This window comes from Ceratotherium simum, chromosome 7 (assembly GCF_057802395.1).
Source record: "Ceratotherium simum simum isolate JZ-2026a chromosome 7, ASM5780239v1, whole genome shotgun sequence".
In the NCBI taxonomy this organism is placed as follows: Eukaryota; Metazoa; Chordata; class Mammalia; order Perissodactyla; family Rhinocerotidae; genus Ceratotherium; species Ceratotherium simum.
The window spans coordinates 30,639,446-30,662,351 of NC_141906.1; the positions used below are offsets into that span (position 1 = coordinate 30,639,446).

The 22,906-nt window shown below is 46.2% G+C and overlaps 1 protein-coding gene and 1 pseudogene across 1 annotated transcript; both read right to left on the minus strand.

Annotated features, from left to right (window-relative positions):
• On the minus strand, positions 1-7,199 carry UCP2 (uncoupling protein 2). The gene is made up of 8 exons (XM_004433983.2): positions 6,713-7,199; positions 5,724-5,880; positions 3,076-3,297; positions 2,683-2,893; positions 1,554-1,748; positions 1,371-1,472; positions 837-1,017; positions 1-483 (listed from the first exon to the last, which is right to left on the minus strand). Exons 3-8 carry the CDS (start codon positions 3,199-3,201, stop codon positions 369-371), a joined length of 930 nt encoding a protein of 309 aa, XP_004434040.2. The 5' UTR covers positions 3,202-3,297; positions 5,724-5,880; positions 6,713-7,199; the 3' UTR covers positions 1-368.
• Positions 7,200-12,046: 4,847 nt separating this feature from the next.
• LOC101403075 (protein FAM91A1-like) lies at positions 12,047-15,338 on the minus strand (annotated as a pseudogene).
• Between the last annotated feature and the right edge of the window lie 7,568 nt (positions 15,339-22,906).

Genomic DNA, 22,906 nt, shown 5'->3' on the forward strand with positions numbered 1-22,906 from the left:
CAAGGTTGAGGTTGCTTTATGGGTCATGTGCTGGTGGGGCTGGGCTCAGGGGAAGGATGAAGAGTCGGGCTGAACTCTTCGAGGGACTGAGGGCTTGGGATCCTGGCTGGTGCCAGGCCTCCCACAGCGTCAGGTGGGGTCAACTCCACCAGGACTGAGAGGCAATGGGAGATGAGTTAGGGAATAGGTGTGAGAATGTGGGGAGAGGGAAGGGAGGTGATGGAAGAGGGAGTGGAAGGAACGGGTGGGGAGAGAGAGAAGGGAAGGAGGGGAGAAGGAGAAGGGAAAGAGGGGAGGAGGAGAAGGGAAGCAGGGCCTGGCTGGAGCCAAAGCAAAGCCAGAGCTGGTCAGGTCAGCAGCAGGAAGGCTCAAAAGGGAGCCTCCCGGGAAGTGCAGGCAGCCATGAGGGCCCGTTTCAGCTGCTCATAGGTGACGAACATCACCACGTTCCAGGAACCCAAACGGAGAAAGGAGGGCATGAACCTAGAAGGGAGAAAACACAGGTCACAGCAGGCACCTTCCACTCATCCTGCTGGGCCCTGGCATCCAATCCAACCCAGCTGCACTGTCCCAAAGGAGGCTGGGAGGGTCCAGGTAATGGAGCCCCAGAGCTGTATGACTATGAGCAAGAGACCCCTGTGAGTCTCCATTTTAACATCCATAAAGTAGAGATGATAATAACTCTGGGAGGAAGGAGTTAAGAACATGAGAGAATGCTGGTGAAATACCAGGACCAGGATCAAATAGTTTGACACTTGGTTGCTACTCAGTTCCAGGTGGTTCTCTCCCACTGTGTGATAGGAGGCCTGGAATTGGGGAGTGGATCAGAGGCTCACCCTTTGTAGAAGGCTCGGGGACCCTCCTTCTGGAGCATGGTAAGGGCACAGTGGCCAGCGCTGCTGTACTGGCCCAGGGCAGAGTTCATATATCTCGTCTTGACCACGTCGACAGGGGAGGCAATGATGGTGGTGCAGAAGCCTGCCCCAAATGCGGAAGTGAAGTGGCAAGGGAGGTCATCTGCCAAGGAGGAGGAGCAGGCAAGGCAGTCAGGACTCCTCACCCCATCATTCCATAGGGAAGAGATCATTTAGGTAGCTAGGAGGTCTCGTGGTTTTAGAGAGACAGAGACTCCAGCTGGGAGCCCTCCTGAGGACCTAGGAGTCATTTTGCCAATCTAGCCTCAGGACCTCAATGTGCAAAATGGGAGCTTCACCCCAGTTGGCCTCAATATGGCAAAGGAGAGAGAGAAACTCACCCCACAAGCAAAGGGGAAACAAGATGAAAAGATGTGGTCCTCAGGCAACCAGACTCTCACGCCCCATCCCGGGTTGGGGGAAGGGCGAGACCCAGCACCATCTACCCTAACTCACCTGTCATGAGGTTGGCCTTCAGGAGGGCATCCTTGATGAGGTCGTAGGTCACCAGCTCAGCACAGTTGACAATGGCATTACGCGCAACATTGGGAGAGGTCCCTACAGGAGGAAAGGGTGTCTATGTGAGACCAGGGCATGGGGAAGGAGGAAGATGGAGAGGAAGAAACACCTAGTACCCACCTTTCCAGAGTCCTCGGAACCCTTCCTCTCGGGCAATGGTCTTGTAGGCATCAACAGTGCTTTGATATCTCCGGCCACCTCCAGCCCGGGCTTGAGCCTGGAACCGGACCTTTACCACGTCCGTGGGCTGGGCAACAGCCACAGCGAGGGCACCTGTGGTGCTGCCTGCCAGGAGGCGGCTCCCGATGCTGGCATCTGTGGGAGAACCACAGGGGTCAGCAGCCAGCTGGGCGTGCCTCCCCTTACCAGAACCACCATCTTGGGAACATCTGGTGGAACAATCATTAGGAGAATCAGGGCCCATTCTAGTTCTCAGTACCTCTGGTCCTCCTAGGGACCTTGGGAGCCAAAGGAGTTCCCAAGGCAAGGTAATCTCTTGCCTTTTGGGAACAGGATCCAGACCAGCTCTTGCTCTAAGAACTCCTAGCATCAAAGTATCACTGTGTCTACTACTTGCTAGGCACTGGGACACAGCAAGGAGTAGAACAAAATGAGACTTAGTGCTTTCTTTCATAAAGCATTTTCATTCACTTCATTTAACCTGCTTGACAGCCATGAGAAGTCAGAATCATTTCCATGTGACAAATGTAAAAACCAAGGGTCAGAGAGAAGTGGCTTTCCCAAGGACCGGGACTCATAAGACTTGGGTTCTCATCCCAGATCTACTTCTCCCTGCCATGTGATCTCGGAAAAAGCTGACCTTTTGATCGGGCTTCTCCATATCCACATGTGTAAAACGGAGGGTGGGCATGGCATACTGAGGAGATGAAATAGAAGAGTGCTGGCCTCGGAGGCAAAAGTCCTGGGTGTGTTTCTGGCTCCCCATTATGGGCCCTTGGCCAAGTCCCCATCCCTGCAAGCCTCATGTCTTCCATCTCTAACATGAGGACTAACTTTCAAGGTGGTTGTAAGGACTTCATGGGATGATGCCCTGCTCAGAGCCTGACACAGCCCAGGTGCTCAGGAATCATTAGGAGAATCAGGGCCCATTCTAGTTCTCAGTACCTCTGGTCCTCCTAGGGACCTTGGGAGCCAAAGGAGTTCCCAAGTTCACTTTGCAGCAAAGTGAACTAGGATCAATCACCGAGAAGAAAAGGCCAAGGGGCCTATGGGCCAGTTCCACACTCACGCTCAGAGCCCTTGGTGTAGAACTGCTTGACGGAGTCATAGAGGCCGATGCGGACGGAGGCAAAGCTCATCTGGCGCTGCAGGCCGGCGACCAGCCCGTTGTAGAGGCTGCGGGGGCCCTCGGTGCGCACCATGGTCAGGATGGTGCCCAGCACACCGCGGTACTGGGCTTTGGCTGCAGCCCGCACTAACCCCTGCCCTTCTCCTTGGATCTGCAAGGCCAAGACATGATAGTTATAGGGATAGGCAGGTTGCCCTCCCCATCTCCTGCCATCCCTATGCTCCAAAGTTTACATTCCCAAACACCCCACTGGCCCTTGAGAACAAGTCTGTTCTGTGTCTTGGGGAGGGAGCAGACTAGACACCATCAGGACCCCAGGCTTCCTCCCCTCACCTGCAGCCGGACTTTGGCAGTATCCAGGGGAAAGGTGATGAGATCTGCAATGCAGGCAGCTGTGCCAGCCCCCAGGAACTTCACAGTGGCAGTAGGGGGCACATCTGTGGCCTTGAACCCAACCATGATGCCGATTTCCTGCTACCTCCCAGGAGATGGAGAAAAATTGAAGGGGGCACCTTCAATCAGCAACAAGACGAGATAGAGGAACTCTGCCGGAATCTAAGGCAAGGAGAGAGAAGCCCCATCAGGAGCAGGATCCCCAGGGCCCTTCCTGCTCACCTGCTCCCCCCACTTCCCTGACAGCACCACCTACCTAAGCAAGGACCAGAGAAGCCCCATGAAGAATAGGAGTGAGCTCCCTGGAGGTACCCAAATAGGGGCTGGAGAAGCAATTCCTGCCCGAGGAGTCAATATTTTGTGTAGAGGTCCCTCCCTTTTGCTCAGGCTGAGTCTGGATCCTAGTGCTGCCTCAAAAACAGGCACTGGCCCAACCCCCTTTCTGCTGGGTGGAGATTTCACTGATGATACCCACATTCCTGCTTCTGCAGATCTATCTGGAGGACAGGCGGAAGTGGGGGAAAAGTTTCAACCAGACCAAGCCCTGACAGGCACAAAACCACAAGCTTATGCCCTGGATTTCTTAAGCAGGAGAGATCGCTATGGGTCTGGAATTATCTAAGTCTAGAAGAAAAGGAAAGAAAAGACCAATTCAGTCCCCTCCCAGCCCATCAGTGTAATTCTCTTCCCCAGCCCCCTGCACAGCAACAGACTGGGCGCTGGTTCACTGAGACACTGGAGACAATATCCACCCTAGAGGGGGCTTATTATCCGGCACAGGGGGTAGGCAAGTGATTCAAGCTGCATTCCAGGCTTAAAGGACATAAATGCAGAGGAGGGAAAAACTAACTCCATCAGGAGAGAGGTAAGGAAGAGTGGGTAATCAGAAAAGGTAACATTTAGCTGAGCCTTGAAGGATACTGGGCAATTTTCTGGGCTAAGAGTAAGAGCACAGGCACTGGACTCTCTCGCCCTGGCCTCTGTGTGATGCAGGGAAAACTGTCTTCCTCTCCAGCCAGTTTCTTCTCCTCCAACACAGGGGATCTACATCTTTACCACAAAAAAGGCAGGGATGGGGAGGTGCAGGTCAGAGCTATGAAGAGTGACAGAGGAAACCAAAAGCTCCATTTTGTGCTCAGAGTTAGAACAACACCCTCCTCTGCTGCCTCAGGAGGAAGTGAGCCCAGCACCCCAGTGGGGGAGGGTGACCTGCTTGTCTCTCCCCTGAGCTCACTTCTCTGACTTCCTAAGAGCAGCGGCTCTGAGCCCAGCCTGCTTGGCTGCCCCTGTTGTTGGGGCCAGGAGGAAACAGCTAGCTGGCAGAGGGAGGATGTGGTGTGAGACAGCTGTGAACACAGAGACACATGGAAACAAACAGCTCACCCAGCTTCTACCTCCTGGGCTTCTCACCCAGGTGGCTGGGGCAAACAGGGAAATCCAGAGGCTACTCACCACTCAGTTGCATCGAGAGCTCCTACAGGGTGGGGCCTGGCCTTATTCTGTTTCCCTGGAGCCTGGCCCACATGAGGCTCAGTGAAGATTGGCACTCAGGTGGCAGAATGGGTTGATGAAGGTGCTCCAGACTCCCCAGCTTCCCTGCTCTGACACATCCATCCCCAAGGTGTTCCATACCTTGCCACTATCCCACTGCCTGGGGCACTCTATTAGCTCACTTACTCCTCAGAGCAGCCCTGTAAGGTGGCTGCTCTTACTTCCATGTTACAGATGAGGGAACTTAGTAAGAGCCATATCTATAGGCTCCAAAGCTTATGCTATTTGCTTTGCACTGGTGCCCAGAACATTTCTCTTCTGCATTCTTAGCCCCAGGCACAGGCAAGGCTTTCATGAGGAAGTCCAACACCCAAGTTCTCTCATGCCAATATGACAGTTCTGAGAGGGTTCAGGCAAACGGGTTCCCCTCTCTGGGCATCAGAGACATGACGACATGGGTCTATTATGTCCTGACCTCGAGCTGGGTTGCAGAGTGTTGTGAAGGCCAGAGAATAAGACCAAACCCTCACCCACCTCAAAGACGAGTGCATGGAGGCTCAGTTGCCATTGTGAATGTTGCTTTGGGTTTGCCCAGGTCCTTCAGAGATGTGGGTACGGGGGCAACAGTTGCCTGTGCTAAAAACCCTACTTAGAAGAGTTAGTAAAACTCAGGCCTAGAAAGAGTTAATCATATTTTACAGTCCCAGCAACTAACCAGTTTCAGTGTTAAAAAAGTACACCTGATTACTAATCTCAGTCTCAGGGATAGTCCAAGTTGGAGTCAATAACATATAGTTAGAATAGGTTCCTGCCCTAGCTCTGCTGCTGACCCCCAGGGTGATCCAGGGCCAATCACTGTCCCATCTGGGCTTCAATTTCCTCCTCTGTAAAATGGGGACCACGATCCTTGGCTTCTCAGGGTCAGCTTGATGGCCAGAATGAGGCCAGGGATGTATGAAGGTGCTTTGTGAATTCCGAAGAGCGACTTAACTGGGGTGGTGGTGCTCGTTATTTTTGCTAATGTCCTACTGACCCCCACCCCTAGACCACAGGGCTAGGAGGCAGCAGGAGACCCCTCCCTTCAACTGGATTCTTACCCGGCTTTGTAAGGTCTCACACAGAGTTCTCCAAGATCAAGCTTCTCTAAAGGCATCCCTTTCTTCAAAGCTGCCAGTGGCTATCATGGCCCGATCTCCTTGGTTTTCCATAGAAAATGGCTGGGAGACGAAACACCTAATGGTCATACTATGTGTCCTGTGGGTGAGAGCAAAGGATAAGTTTAGAAAAGGAAATTTGCCTTAAAGGACCACACACCAGCAAGGAAAGGGCCACCTGCCCAAGATACATAAGCCCACTCAGTCCTTGCCTGGAGGGAGTAGGGGGAGGGAACAGGGTCCATTTCACCCAGGGCAGCCAGGGACTAATTAAATGCCCACACTGGAGCGGGGAAATGAAGCCAGGAGTCCTCCCTCCCCCATCTACTCTCTTAGTATCACCCACTGGCTTTCTTCCAGACTTCTGCTTTAGTGCACTCAGGACTCTGGAGAAGCCTCCCCCAACACAGTCAGCAGACTCTGATGCGTGAGAGTGTTGTGAGGGGGTCACGATAGGTCAGAGACTCGCTGAGAGTCTAGGACACAAACCCGGGCTGTGCGGAGGTTAGAGGGGCTGGGAGCGCAGCCGGCAGAGGCGGACAGAGCAGCTCAAAGCCTCTTCCCAGCACAAACAGCCGCAAGAATGGCCTGGAGCTGCCTGGGGAGGGAGAGGTCATTCTGGTCATCGTACACGTGCATAAGGCCCCCACCCAAGGCGGGGCTGGGCCCCCGGGCCAAGAGGAGGAAATGGAAGGGTGAAGGCTTAAATTACAGCCAGTAGAACGCGAGAAGTAAAGAACAAAAGGGAGACAGAAAAAAGGTGAAAGAAGAGAGATAAAGAAAGAAAAAGAACAGAGTACAGAGAGGAAAAATACAAAATAGGCTGGGAGGAGAGGAGGGGAATTAAAGAGAGGGAGGCGCGCGGGCCGGGGTAGCGGGCGTGGAGCAGGCGTAGCGGGCGCGGGGCTAGGTCAGGCCGGGGCCGGGCTCACCGAGCAGCAGGGAGAACACGAGGGCGAGCAGCTGTCCGTCGGCGGGCGGAGGGCGGATCGAGGGAAGCACAGACAGACTCACTCCGAAAGCGCGGCGGACCAGGCTTGCAGTGGGCTCCCCCAGCGCTGCGGCGCGAGTTAGGTCTCGGGGGCGGGGCCTGCGGGGCGGGGGCGGGGCTTGCGGGGCCCACCGGCTCCGAGGAGGGAGGCGACACTCCAACCGCTGCCTTTCCGCAGGGACCGTCACGCCTAGGGTTCTCTGCGCGCCTCCTTCCACTCCCATTCCGTGCGGGCGGATCCCCGCGCCTACCCCTTTGTTCCCCACTAGGGTTACTCCCTCGCTCCGCCTCACATACTCCCCCTGGTCTTCCAACCTCATTGAAAATGGCAAGACTGACACTCGGAAAGAAGAGGCTGCCCAGGGTCACACAAGCCTCTGTTCCCGGTCCCTGGTCCCCGCCCCGCAAGCGCTCTTTCTAACATCGGCCCAGGGCCTCGGGTGTAAGTGCACTCCCTTCTTTCATGAGCCGAGTCTGCGACCCCAGACTCCGCAAACCACCCGCCGGCCTCCAGAGCGGGGGCGGGCTCCCGCGGGGCGGGGCCTCCAGACCGGCCTCGCTGGCGATTGGCTAAAGCCGCCTCATTGCCAGAGGAAGGAGCCAATCCGGACTGCAGCGGCGGGTGGCGGGCAACCGCCAACGGCCCTTGGGCGGGGCTGGGCTTCCCGCCTTCTCCTGGGGGAAGCCGGGGGACTTCCGGGCAGGGCGGGAGCACCGAGCGTGATGCTCCCGCCCCCACTTACAGACGAGCGAGCAAGCCGGCGTCCAGCGAGTGAGAAGGCCCAACAGCGCCCAGGCCTGCTGCGTGCCCAGCCCCAGGAGGTGAACCCGAACTGGGTCCCCCTCAGGGAGCCAATGATCTTGTAGGGGTGACGGACACGAAAACAACCCGACAGTGGGTCCTGTGGTCAGGACAAGCACGTGCATTTGGGGAGTAGAAGGAGATAGGTCTCTGTTCGCCCTTGGACCCTCTGTCCTTTTCTTCCCGTTTTCCTACTTGTCGGCCTCCCAGTGTTACCTTTGCGCCCAAAGGGGCTCTTCTGCTCGCAGCAAGACATGACAATGTCTTGAGGCAAGGTGGTAGAGAAGAAAGGACTCTTTATTACAGCTTGCTAGCAAGAGGGAAGATGGCCGACTAATGTCTGAAAGAACCATCTTAAGGGGGCACAAAATCTTACAGCAGTTATGTAGGCTGGTGGGTTATAGGGGAGGGGGTTAGGAATGTTGACATTCTGGTGTTACAGACTGGGAGTCTGCCACACCAGATCTTTTGGTTTTCATTGATGATGGCCATTAGCATAGATTCTCTGTTTGGGGGTCATCACAGCTGGGAGGTACATGCACAAGCAGCGGTCCTAAAATCTACAGAGCAGTTAGATCTCCTGGAGGGTGCATACCCAGCTGGGTTAGTTAGTCAGAGGTCATTCCAAGTTACAGTGGGGTTTCTTCTCTACAACATGGCTTCCCTCATGTCAACCTTGTCTTGAGCTGGTATTGCCAGGACTGCTGTAAGGATTAGTTGAGGCAGTGGATGCCGGCTCCCTGACTACATTGCAGGCTCCTCGAGAGCAGGAAGCTATTTCCTATATTTTTAGTATCACAACCTTCCAAGGGCCAATATATAGTAGAGGCTCATTATGTGCTATTTGGGCTGTGGTTGACAGTACCTTGAAACATGTAATGGGAGGATGGGGGAGAGGAAAGTTTGTTGAGTACAATTACTATGTGTCAGGTTCAGGGTGGATATTTCACATAACCCTCGGAGGTATTAACCTCTATTTTACCGATGAGAAAACAGAGTCCCAAAGAGTTTAATCACCTGCGTAATTTCACACAGCTAGGCAGTGGTGAGCTGTGACTTAAACCCTGGTCAGTCAGGCTCCATGCCTCTGTTTTCTGTATTGTCCACAAGCAGAAGGAATTGTCAGTTGCAGAGACTACAGCTAGATGGGACTAGATGATTATAGCAGGAAAGAAAAACTCACTGAGCACGTGGTTCTGGCAGAAGCAGTAACAAAATGGAAACTGAGAAGTCAAGCCAGAAAATTATTTCTGGCACCGTGGAGTCTGCCATTCACTGCCGGTCTAGCTTTTGCACGTGAGCTTCCGTTGCTGGCTGTGATGAACCGATTATCAGGACGCTCAGCAAGTCTGTGGTGAGACTGCTGAACTTGTCAGTGATCTTTGAGGAGACACAAAGAACAGGATGGAACCAAAGGCCTGGAAATGAAAGTGTCACCCTGATTGCCAAAACAGAAAAGAATCTGGATTTCAAAGACTATATACTGGTGAGATATTTGCTCATCCCTAGCAAAATTCAAGGGACTGTAGAAGGATGATGTGTGGACACTTAAAAGGGAAGCAGAGATCACCAGACATAGTCTTAATGCTTCAAATGTGTAGTTCTAATCTGAAATCACCATCCTTGGTTTGCAAACATCATATTCAATTTTATATTAGTTGGCATAGCAACTAAGGAAAAATTCTTAAATCATTAGGTGATAGCATGCAGCAATCATTGCTACCAAAATAGAAAAATTATATTTTTCCTTAAAGATTTTATGAAAAGAAAAACCCAAACTGAGTGACAAAGTCTGCAAATAAACATTGTTTAAAAATAGGATGTTTGGGCTGGCCCCGTGGCTTAGCGGTTAAGTGCTGGCAGCCCGGGTTCGGATCCCGGGCGCACACCGACGCACTGCTTCTCCGGCCATGCTGAGGCCGCGTCCCACATACAGCAACTAGAAGGAAGTGCAGCTATGACATACAACTATCTACTGGGGCTTTGGGGGAAAAAATAAAATTATTAAAAATAGGATGTTTGCCAAAAATGGAAATAATCCAAAATGTCCATCAATTGTTGAATGAATAAATAAAATGAAATATAGCCAAACCATGGAATGTTATTCTGCAATAAAAAGGAATGAAGTACTGATACATGTTACAACATGAATGAACCTTGAAAATGTCATGCTAAGTGAAAGAAGCCAATCACAAAACACCACATATTGTATGTGTCCATTTCTATGAAGTCCAGAATAGACAAATCTATGGAGACTAAAAGTAGGGCTGGGGAGGACTGGGGGATTGGGGCATGACAGCTAAAGGGTAAGGGGGGGTGGTGAAAATGTTCTAAAATTGATCGTGGTGATGGTTGCACAACTCTGTGACTATACGAAAAACCATTAAATTGTACTCTTTAAATGGATGAATTCTCTGGTATGTGAATTATATTTCTATAAAGCTGCTATAAAAAAATAAAGCGGGGGCCAAGCCAGTGGCATGGCGGTTAAGTTTGCATACTCTGTTAGCATACTCTGTTTAGGCAGCCTGGAGTTCTCAGGTTCGGATCCTGGGTGTGAACAATACATTGCTTGTCAAGCCATGCTGTGGCGGTGTCCCATATGAGGTAGAGGAAGATGGGCACAGATGTTAGCCCAGGGCCAGTCTTCCTCAGCAAAAAGAGGAGGATTGGCAACGGATGTTAGCTCAGGGCTGATCTTCCTCACAAAGTAAATAAATAAATAAAATAAAGGAAAAAATAAAAACAAACAAAATGCAAATGGGACCATGTTAACATCAAGGGCTGCTTGTAGCACTTTTAATAAATTCTAAATGGGTTAAAAAAAGTGAATCTTTATAGTCTGAGTTAAGACCTTATAAAACAAGGTTAAATTAAACATAACTATGCTTATTTGCAAGGTTCAATTGACATACATAATTTATAGATATCCATAGGAATTCTTTTTTTTTTTTTTAATTTTATTTATTTATTTTTTTCCCCCAAAGTTCCAGTAGATAGTTGTATGTCATAGCTGAACATCCTTCTAGTTGCTGTATGTGGGACGCGGCCTCAGCATGGCCGGAGAAGCAGTGTGTCGGTTCACGCTGGGGATACGAACCAGGGCTGCTAGCAGCAGAGTGCGTTCACCTAACCGCTAAGCCATGGGGCCGGCCCCATAGGAATTCTTAATACCTCATCATGTCGTCTCTCAATACTGGATGCTTATTGTTTTATACTCTTTCTATTCTAAATACCAAGCAGTCTTGGGCCGGCTAGGTGGCGCAAGCGGTTAAGTGCGAGCCTTGCGGCGGCCCGGGGTTCGCCGGTTCGGATCCCGGGCGCGCACCGACGCACCGCTTGTCAAGCCATGCTGTGGAGGCATCCCATGTAAAGTGGAGGAAGATGGGCTTGTATGCTAGCTCAGGGCCAGTCTTCCTCAGCAAAAAGAGGAGGACTGGCAGATGTTAGCTCAGGGCCGATCTTCCTCACAATAAATAAATAAATAAATAAATACCAAGAAGTCTTTTCACAGGAAGAGTTAAATCGCTTTCCATTATCTCAAAAGTGTAAGTAACAAAATATAAAATTAAACAAGATTTATGTTTGATAAACTAACACATAAAATGACCATTACAATATTCATAGTGACTGCTTGTAACTGTTAATAGTCATCATAAAGCCTATAAAGTTTGTCCTTAGATTTATAAAATGAAATGTGGATTGCCTCAAGATAAAAATACAGTGCTAAAAAGCTCTTTGTTTAAAAAAAACAAAAAAGAAAGAAACAACCTGGGGGCCAATTAAAGAAAAAAAAAGCAGCTCTTTGTTGCATTAGGACATACTATAATGAGCAAGACTCCAGACAATATTAAATGTTTTTCAAACTACAACACAACTCACTTTTTGTGTGTGTGTATGTGTAAAGAGATCTTGGATAAATTTTTTTTTATTGATGTCTTCACAGTTTATAACATTGTGAAATTTTATTTTATTTTTTTTTATTGTGAGGATGATCAGCTCTGAGCTAACTTCCGTGCCAGTCCTCCTCTTTTTGCTGAGGAAGACTGGCCCTGGGCTAACATCTGTGCCTATCTTCCTCCACTTTATATGGGACGCCACCACAGCATGGCCTGACAAGCGCTGCCTTGGTGCGCGCCCGGGATCCGAACCCTGGTCGCCAGCAGCGGAGCGCACGCACTTAACCGCTACGCCACGGGGCCGGCCCCATATTGTGAAATTTTAGTTGTACATTATTGTTTGTCAGTCACCATATAAATGCCTCCCTTCACCCCTTGTGCCCACCCCCAACCCCCTTGCCCCTGGCAACCACCAAACAGTTCTCTCTGTCTGTGCAACACAACACACTTTTAACATCATCTAAGTACAAATTATACTGCACCAGCAGGATGCTTTTTAGTGACTGGCACTATAAAGCTAATTTTAAGAAAGATAAAAAGACAGCAAGGGTGAATAACAAATGGTGCAACTAAATTATTGCTGGTGAAGATTAGCAGTGAGAAGTGAGGAAGATGACACTCTATTCCATTCTGATAAGATGCCATCTCTAAATATTACGTTCTTTGCAGGAAGTGGAACTTCCATATCAGCATAAGATAGTTAAGCAAACTTGAAAAAGCTGGGCTCAGTGTGAATAGTCAGTGTTTAAGCACCTTCCTAGAATGAGTGAACAAAGTTAAGGACATCTAGTGAGTTTTCTACTGAAATGTCACAGTTTTTGAAGGCTTTCTTCAAAAAAATGTTGTGTGTGGCAGTTTTCCTACAAACTTTCTGATTTAAGTCAGAGCAAAACAGTGGAATTTCAAAGCACAGCTCAAGAGGAAACAAGTTGGCTTCTGTTGTGGCAACATCAGGGTTCTGTTTTGTTGTTGAATCCTCCATTACTTCCTCAATGACCATTTCAAATGATTCTGTACTTTCATTTGCTCCAAGACGGAAGTTGGAGCAGGTTCTCCTTTCTCATCAGAAGCACCACCAAGTTTTCTGTTTGTTGACTAGAAGCGTAGACATGGGGACATAGCCACAGAAATCCCTGCAAGCCCACTTTGTTCCTTGATATTTGCAATGCTTTATCAACACCCATATTGACACAAGCAAACTCTCTTTTGTAGTTCTGTTTTACCAAATGGAAAAGGTTTCTCTCATCTCATCATTCAACACCGTGAGCTAATCTGAAGTAAGAGTTACTTCAGGATTATGACTTCAAAACATTACTAATGCTCAATAATAACCCTGAAATATGTGATGGTTTTTGAAGTCTTGTACCTTTGGACAGTAAAAGAAATGGGAGTCTGATTTCTAGGCAGTGACTTCTGGATAATTGGTCTAGTATTCTGAGGAGTACTATTGCTGATGGACCGAATTCATTAGTGAGAAGAGCCAGGGAAACAAGCAATGTATAATTTTTGTTTAGAACTCTGGTGTAAGTTGCAGCATCCAAATCAAGAAGGCTCTCACAGTGTAAGAGAGTCACAAGAAAACCGTAATTGGGTTGTTCTGACTGTGCAGTTGTGCAAATATATCATTCCTACAATGCAGAGACAGTTTTGTGTTTCTCAGAGTAAGTTTCTTTTTTTTATGTCTCATATTTCTTTTTTTTTTAATTTTTTGTTTATTGCAGTAACATTGGTTTATAACAATGTATAAATTTCAGGTGTACATCATTATACTTCTATTTCTGCATAGATTACATCATGTTCACCACCCAAATACTAATTACAACCCATCACCACACACATGTGCCGAATTATCCCTTTCACTCTCCTCCCTCCCCCCTTCTCAGAGTAAGTTTCTAATCAAAATATCTCTGCATGGGGCCCGCCTGGCAGCGTAATGGTTAAGTCCGCACACTCCGCTTCAGCAGCCTGGGGTTCGCAGGTTTGGATCCTGGGCGCGAACCTACGCGGTGCTTATCAAGCCATGCTGAGGGAGGCGTCACACATATGAAGTAGAGGAAGATGGGCATGGACGTTAGCCCGGGGCCAATCTTCCTCAGCAAAAAGAAGAGGATTGGAAACAGATAGTAGCTCAGGGCTAATCTGCCTCACCAAAAAAAAAACAAGAAAAAAAATCTCTGCAGTCTGCACCTTTTCTTCATCAGTGTTTTGAACCTTTTTTAATTCTGTAAGGAAGCTGTCCGGAGACTTAGGTGAGAGTTTGCCAACTTTTGGTGAAAGATTTCCCATCATTAAAAAGGCAATAATTGAGTCAAATAGAAAAGCAATATGCTTTGTGTGTCCTGTAGATAGACCCAAATTGCTTATCTTGGCTGTGTCAGCTGGATCTTGACTGTTTGTTTCACTATCAGAGCTGACAGAGCTTCTTGTTCAGGACTCCTACTTTCCCCGCCATCCTGTGATAGGAGTATCTTCCGTGGATCAAGAGTACTTTTAAGTGTGTTTACAGATGGAACATTCCACCATGATGAATGAAGTGGATCCACATTTATTACTTCTCTCTTCTTATGGGCAAAGACCAATCAGGAATACATGGAGACATCATTCTTAACCAGGGAAAAGTCTATCTCAAGGACATTTGCAAGCTCTGCAACATTAGTGTGCTCATCTATTGAAAGAAATATAGCGTTTCAAAGGAATCACCCAGTCATCTTGCATTCAATTCATTACAAAACCTTTAAGAGAATAAAATTGTAATTAGAGATTCATACATTGAAATAAATAAATCCTTTGTTATATAAACTGTGTACCACATTGTAATCTCGTGATCCAGAGAGTTGAGGACCTGAATCGGTGATCTTATCTATAGTGTATTTCTCAGGCAAAATGCATATCTTTATGTCATTTTTGTGATCTAACTGGCCTACATTACCCTCCATGCCTCTATGGCAGTTTCCACTGGCTTTATTGGTAGAAGATATGACCGTTCCTCAAATTTCAAAAAGAAAAAATTTGATGATCTACACTGATTCATAATATCAATGTACTGCTATTGTTTTTTCTTTTTCTTTTTTTTTTTTTTTAGGTTGAGGAGGATTCGCCCTGAGCTAACATCTGTGCCCATCTTCCTCTATTTTGTATGTGGGTTGCTGCCACAGCACGGCCGCCAATGAGTGGTATAGGTCCACACCCAGGAGCCAAACCTGGGCTGCCAAAGGGGAGTGTGCTGAACTTAACTACTAGACCATGGAGCTGGCCCACTGCTATCTTTTTTTTTTTTTTAAAGATTTTATTTATTTATTTATTTTCCCCCCAAAGCCCCAGTAGATAGTTGTATGTCATAGCTGCACATCCTTCTAGTTGCTGTATGTGGGACGCGGCCTCAGCATGGCCGCAGAAGCGGTGCGTCGGTGCGCGCCCGGGATCCGAACCCCGGGCCACCAGCAGCGGATCGCGCGCACTTAACTGCTAAGCCACTGGGCCGGCCCTCACTGCTATCTTTTTTATGCCAAAAAAACTTAGACAGTCAGCCCTAGTAAAATTGGGCAATGAGGCATAACTTTTCTTATTGTTCATAATGTCCTCCATAATCTCCATAATGTGAAAATGGTGTTATCTTCAGGCCCTTTACCATAATATCCAATAAGTGGTAAAGGTACAGCATGAAATCATCTCAGCTATAATAGTTCCTCAAATTATTTGCATTTATCTTTCTTGACATGTTTAAGTTATATTGCTGTATCATGACTGGTTTTGGATATGTAGAGGACAACCTACTTTGCATATTTTCTCTGTGATTTTCCAAGACCCTGTCACATGTTGGTGGGCAGCTTGCTCTGTGGGTGGCTGTGCCTGATGGAGAACTCCATGTCTATGGTGGAAGGGCCCTGGGACAGTGCAGGGGAGCCTGCTGGAGGCATGGCGCCTTACACTTTAGAAGGTCTGGGCTGCCCTCTGGACAGCTCAGCATGGCAGAGAACATAGGACAGGGTCAGGGGTGCATCAGAAGATCCAAGTTTTTTGTTTGTTTGTTTGTTTGTTTTGGTGAGGAAGATTCACCCTGAGCTAACATCTGTTGCCAATCTTCCTCTTTTTGCTTGAGGAAGATTCGCCCTGAGCTAACATCTGTGCTCATCTTCCTCTATTTTGTATGTGGGATGCTGCCACAGCGAGGCTTGATGAGCCGTGCGTCCATCCGTGCCTGGGATTCGAACCTGCAAATCCCAGGCCGCTGAATCAGAGCATGCAAACTTAACCACTACGCCACCAGGCTGATCCCCCAAGTTTCTTCATTACATTATATTTTAAGGAAAAAAAGAGCTTTTAAATTCATCTTTCTTATAAATAACTCTCCAGACCCACTAACCCACTCTCATATGTGACCATGTCTCGATTTCAATGAAAAGATTGGAGAATGCCTTCATTTTGTTTTTCTCCATTTCAACGTTTTTGCCTATATGAGTCTATTTTATTTCTAGGTTTCCCATATCCTTTCCAGAGTGATCCCTCCTACCTGTACCCATTATTCTACACTCTTCTGTTTTCTCCAGGACCTTGCTTCTGTAATCTTTTCCCCTCATCTTCAATCTTTTCTTTCTTCTACTGTGTGTGTGTGTGTGTGTGTGTCTGTGTCTGTGTGTCTGTGTAAACTGAAAGGAACTCTCAGGACTTTCCTACCCCTTCTACAATGGCTATTTTTTCTCCTTCCCTTCTCTGCCAAACTTTCCAAACAATTGGCTGTCTTCTGTCTTCTCATCCTTTGGCACAACTCTTACATGTTTGGTGAATGAACAAATGAATGCTCTCACATTCATCTCCTGATTCACTTTATACCAGCCACACAGGCCTTCTTTCTGTTCTTTGAACATACTAAGCTCATTCCCATAGGGCCTGTGGACTGCTTGCTCCCTTTTCCTGGAAAACTCTTCCTCAGATCTTTGCCTGGCCAGTTCCTCTCATCATCCCCACACACACACACACACACACATACGGACACACAGACACACAGACAAACACACAGATGCACAACACACACACACATACACTACTTGGAGATCACCAGTGGTCTCTTCTTCAAGTTAAGTGCACTTTTAAAGCAAACTTTTTTGGGCCGGCCCTGTGGCTTAGCGGTTAAGTGCGAGCGCTCCGCTGCTGGCAGCCCGGTTTGGATCCCGGGCGCGCACCGACGCACCGCTTCTCCCGCCATGCTGAGGCCGCGTCCCACATACAGCAACTAGAAGGATGTGCAACTATGACATACAACTATCTACTGGGGCTTTGGGTGATAAATAAATAAATAAATAAAATTATAAAGCAAACTTTTTATTGAAGTGTAAAATACATGTAAAACAGTGCACAAATCCTAAGTGTACAGCTTGATAAACTTTTATAAAGTGAACACCCCCATATAAAAAGCACACATCAAGAAACATTATTAACATTATTTTTCAATTATACTTCAATAAAGCTGAAAAAATAAAATTAAAATAAAAAAGGAAATATTATTAACACCCCAGAAACAATACTTCATGTTCCCTCCCAGTCACTGTTTACTCAAAGAATAACCACTGTTTTGATTTCTAACACCAAGTATTTGTTTTACCTGTTCTTATACATCATATAAATGGAATTACACAGTAGTACTATTTTGTGTCTTTCACTCAAGATTGTATTTGTGATATTCATCAAAGTTACATGAAGTTGTAGTTCTTTAATTCTCATTACTGTATAGTATTCTATTGTGTGGACATATCCAATTTATCCATTGTATTGTTGATGGATGTTTAAGTTGTTTCCAGTTTTTGTCTATTACAGTAGTACTGCTATGAACTAGGACAGTACCTTTTTCACTTTCAATGGCTTTATTGAGGTACGACTTAGATACCATACAATTCACCTATTGTTAAGTGTGCAGTTTTTTTTTTTAAATTTTATTTATTTATTTTTCCCCCAAAGCCCCAGTAGATAGTTGTATGTCATAGTTGCACATCCTTCTAGTTGCTGTATGTGGGACGCGGCCTCAGCATGGTCGGAGAAGTGGTACGTCGGTGCGCGCGCGTGATCCGAACCCAGGCCGCCAGTAGCGGAGTGCGCGCACTTAACCGCTAAGCCATGGGGCCAGCCCTAAGTGTGCAGTTTAATTAATTCTTAGTAAATTTATATAGTTGTGCAACAAATTACCACAATCCAGTTTTAAAACACTTCCATCACCCCCAAAAGTGCTGTTGTGTTTGTTTGCAGCCATTTCCTTCTCTCACTTCCGGCCCTAGATAACCACTGATCTTCTTTCTGTCTCTACAGTTTTGCATTTTCTAAAATTTTCATATAAATGCAATGTAGTCTTTGGTGTCTGGCTTCTTTTACTTAATATAATTTTTTTTTTTTTTTTTGTGAGGTAGATCAGCCCTGAGCTAACATTTGCCAATCCTCCTCCTTTTTTTTTTTTGCTGAGGAAGACTGGCCCTGGGCTAATATCTGTGCCCATCTTCCTCCACTTTATACGGGATGCCGCTACAGCACGGCTTAACAAGCAGTGCGTCGGTGCGCGCCGGATCCGAACTGGTGAACCCCAGGCCGCCGCAGCGGAGCGTGCACACTTAACTGCTTGTGCCAGACGGCAGGCCCCTGTTTTTTGTTTTTTTTAATGAGGAAGATTAGCCCTGAGCTAACATCCATGCCCATCTTCCTCCACTTTATATGTGGGATGCCTGCCACAGCATGGCTTGATAAGCGGTGCGTAGGTCTGCACCCGGGATCCAAACCTGTGAACTCCAAGCCGCTGAAGTGGAGTGCGTGAACTTAACCACCCCACCACTGGGCCAGCCCCAACATAATGTTTTTTGAGGTTCATCCATGTTGTGTCAGTAGTTTGTTCCTTTTTTATTGCTGAACAGTATTCCATCGTAATGATAGACAACATTTTGTTTGTTGATGGGTATTTGGATTATTTCCAGTTTTTGGCTATTATGAACCATGCTGTTATGGACATTCATGTACAAGACTTTTTGTGGACATATACTTTCATTTCTCTTGGGTAAATACCTAGGAGTACGATGGCTGAATCAGATGGTAGATATATATTTAACATTTTAAGAAACTCAAAATTTTCCAAAGTAGCTCTGCCATCTTACATTCCCACCAACAGTGCATGGGGAATCCAGTTTCTTTCCTACAAAGTTCATTACTTTTAGCTTTTACAAAGTTATGGATTTTTGCTCTCTGCCAAATTATTACCCATATTTTATAGATAAAGAAACTGAGGCTCAGGGAGACCAAGAGTTAGACCTATGTCACAAAGCTAGCAAGTATCAGAGCTGGGATTCTAACTTTGGTTTTTGTTACAAGGTCCATACTCTTGTATGGTCTTCTATGGTCCATTCCCTTTACATGAATTCAGATGCATACTCATATACTCAAGACATTTCCACCCCTGCAAAAATAGATTATTCAGTGTTTTTGGCTCTCAACAGCAAAGCTATATTTTAGGAAGGGGGTTTCCTTTATCTTTTAAAAGTTTATTCATTTTATTTTATTTTTAAATAATTTTACTTATTTATTTTTTTCCCCCTAAAGCTCCAGTAGATAGTTGTATGTCATAGCTGCACATCCTTCTAGTTGCTGTATGTAGGACGCAGCCTCAGCATGGCCGGAGAAGCGGTGTGTTGGTGCGCGCCCGGGATCCAAACCCGGGCCGCCAGCAGCGGAGCGTGCGCACCCAACCACTAAGCCACGGGGCCGGCCCCAAGTTTATTCATTTTAGAATGAACTTAGACCCTTACCTAATATTATATATAAAAATTAACTCAAAATGGATCAAACACCTAAATATAAGAGCTAAAACTATAAAATTCTTAGAAGAAAACACAGGGCAAAAGTTTCATAATATTAGATTTGGCAATGATTTCTTGGATATGACACCAAAGGCACAGGCAACAAAAGAAAACAGACAAATTGGAGCTCATGAAAATTAAAAACTTTTGTGCATCAGAGGATGCAATCAACAGAGTAAAAAGGCAACCTACAGAATGGGAGAACACATTTGCAAATCATCTATCTGGTAAGGGATTAATATCCAGAATATATAGAGAACTCCTAAAACTCAATAACAACAAGAAACCCAATTCAAAAATGGGCAAGGGACTTGAATAGACATTTCTCCAAAGAAGATATACAAATGGCCAATAAGCACATGAAAAGATGCTCAACATCACTAATCATTAGGGAATTGCAAATCAAAACCACAATGAGATACCACTTCATACTCATTAGGATGTTTATTACTTTTAAAAATGGAAAATAAGTGTTGGTGAGGATTTGCAGAAATTGGATCTCTTGTGCACTGTTGGTGGGAATGTAGAATGGAAGTTCCTCAAAAATTAAAAAATAGAACTACCATATGATACAGCAATTCCACTTCTGGGTATATACCCAAAAGAATGGAAAGCAGGGTCTTGAAGAGATATTTGTACACCTATGTTTGCAGCAGCCTTATTCACAATAGCCAAAAGGTAGAAGCAGCCTAAGTGTCCATTGATGAATGAATGGATAAGCAAAACATGGTGTACGTATAATGGAATATTCTTCAGCCTTTAAAAGGAAGGAAATTTGGGCACATGCTACAACAAGGATGAACCTTGAGGACATTATGCTAAGTGAAATAAGCCAGTCACAAAAAGATAAATACTATATGATTCCATTTATATGAGGTAACCTAGAGTAGTAAAATTCATAGAGACAGAGGTATAGTGGTGGTAGCCAGGGGCTGTGGGGGAGGGGGAAATGAATTATTGTTTAATGGGTATAGAGTTTCAGTTTTGCAAGATGAAAAGAGTTCTGGGGATGGATGGTAGTACAATAATATCTATGTACTTAATACCACTGAACTGTAAAACTGCTTTTACAGTTTTACACTTAATATCACTGAATTGTAAAAATGCTTAAGATGGTAAATTTTATGTTATGTGCATTTTACTACAATTTAAAAAATTAACTCAAAATTCATTCATTCATTTACTCATTCATTTTGCAATGTTCCAGGCACTTTGCTAAAGGCGAGGGATACAATTGTAAACAAGACCCTGTGCATGCCTGCAAGGAACTTACAGGCTAGTGGGGCCGTCAGACAGATAAACAGAGTTAGACCCAGGGCTGTGGGAGCCCGTCAGAGGGGCACCTAAGTTCTCCATGTATGTCAGACTCAGCATACATATAAGAAATAACAGAAGTGGACAAAGCAATAAATGCTACAAGATCTATGCCTTTGATCGGAAAGCTCTCTCCTAGGCAGAGCTGGACATGGTGAGTCTGTTACTACCCAAGTGGTTTGGTTCAGAGGCCAGAAAATGATTTGCTGGGAATATTACTGAGGATATTTATATGTTATTTAAAACATGTGAGCATCATCCTTCTCGTCTCTCACTACTCCTTCCAAACAGAATCTTTCCAAGGGCTATTGATTTCATTACTATTCTGTTCACTCAGCCCCCACTTCCAGTACTCTTGCCTGGGTTTCGACAACAGCCTCCCTTCCCTACGACCAGAGTCCGCTCCACTAATTCATTCTCTACACTGTAGTCAGTCATCCCTACTTACAACACTTTGGCAGCTCCACATTACCCTCAGAATTCTCCAGACTCCTTAATGTGGTGTCTTAGTCAGCTTGGGCTGCCATAACAAAGTACCATAGATCTGGTGGCTTAAACAATGGGAATTTATTTCTCACTATTCTGGAGGCTGGGAAGTCCCAGATCAAGGCACCAGTTGATTTGGCTGCTTGGTGGGAGCCCTCTTCCTGACTTGCAGACAAACTTCTCACTGTGTCCTCACATGGGAGAGTGGTGGGGGGAGGGGGTGGAGGAGGCTCTAGTTTCTCTTCCTCTTCTTATAAGGATACTAATCCTATCGTGGGGACCCCACCCTCACGACCTCAACTAAACCTAATAACCTACCAAAGGTCCAACCTCCTAATACCATCACATTGGGGGTTGGCCCTTCAACATATGAATTTTGGGGGGACACCAACATTCAGTCCATAATGTGTTGCTTCTACAGCCTTTCAGTGCCCCTGTTTTCATCCCATCTCTCTCACTGCTTCTCTTGCGGTCTGCAACCCAGCCATATTGACAGCTGTTGATAGTTGAATGCCCCGTGTTCTTGCCTTGTTTCTAGGCCTTTGCACAAGCCATTCCCTCTGCCTAGAATGACTTTCACCTCCCTCTTTTACCTGGATAACTCCTATTTGTCCTTGGAGAAAGGTGTCTTTCTCCAAGAAGCTTCCTGGCCCCCAAACCAGGTCAGGTGTGCTTCATCTGTGTTCCTGCTCTTGAGTGCCTTGTGCATATCTCTTTTGTGGTTTTTATCACTCTGTATGGTTTATTTGTCTTTCCTGCCCCACCATCCTCCACCCTAATGAATTCAATGAAGGCAGGAGTGGCCTTGTTCACCTCAGCACCTATTATAACATGTGGCTTATACTGTATGTACAATGCATATTTTAGTTGTTTAGCACTCTGCTAAAGTTCAAAGTTAATTTGTCCTGACACAAATTAACTCATCTATGGAGATATAATTATATTTCCTTACTTAACATTCATTCCTCCTGAATAAAATATTCCTTTAAAAATATCACCTTTACTTACAAGATTTCTGTGAAGTCATTTATCCATTACATCATTCATGTGACTGAGTCAGGGCCCAAACTATCTCATTTTCGTCTGAGATACTAGAAGAGTCTGAGAAAAAGCAGACTTCTGTTGAATGACTTGATGGAGGTAGGTGTCTGTGGGTGTGCGGTCGGGGAATGGGCGCACAGAACTAAGCAGCCAGCTTCCCTGTGTGGGCCTCAGCTGGTGATCTGACCTTCTCGTGAGGTTGCATCCCTGGGTGCCTGGTGGCAGAAATTGGGGCCAGGACTAGCAAGAGAACACATGTGGCTTGGAGGAAGCTCTCTCTTAGTTGTTGGAATCACAGAACTTTAGAGTTGTAGGTCATTCGGTTCAACCTCCGCCTTTAAGAAGTGGGGAAAGAGATCTAGTATTTTGCCCAGAAAACCTCAGAAAACCTCTCACCACTCTTATTTTCCCTTCTCCAAAAGCCTAAACTTGGAGGTCACCAGGCTTCTGACCCCAACCAAAACATCTCTTAGAAGCGTTTATCCCTCTCTTTCAGCAGCAGCATCTGAATAGTATGCTCTGGGTAGAAGATGTGTTAATGTTGCTATATAGAAATTCATGGAGGACATAGTGCTTGGCCTCTTAGGAACTTACACACTGAGACCAGGAGTTTAAGAATGATTTGCACTTGTCAGTCAAGTCAAAAGAAAGAGGAAATTTTAAATATGGGTTTTATTTGAAAGCAAACCAGACATTAAATCAAAATAAATTTTATTGTTTTGCTTTTGTTCGGACTTTCCAGGTTTATATGTAGATTATCTCAAATT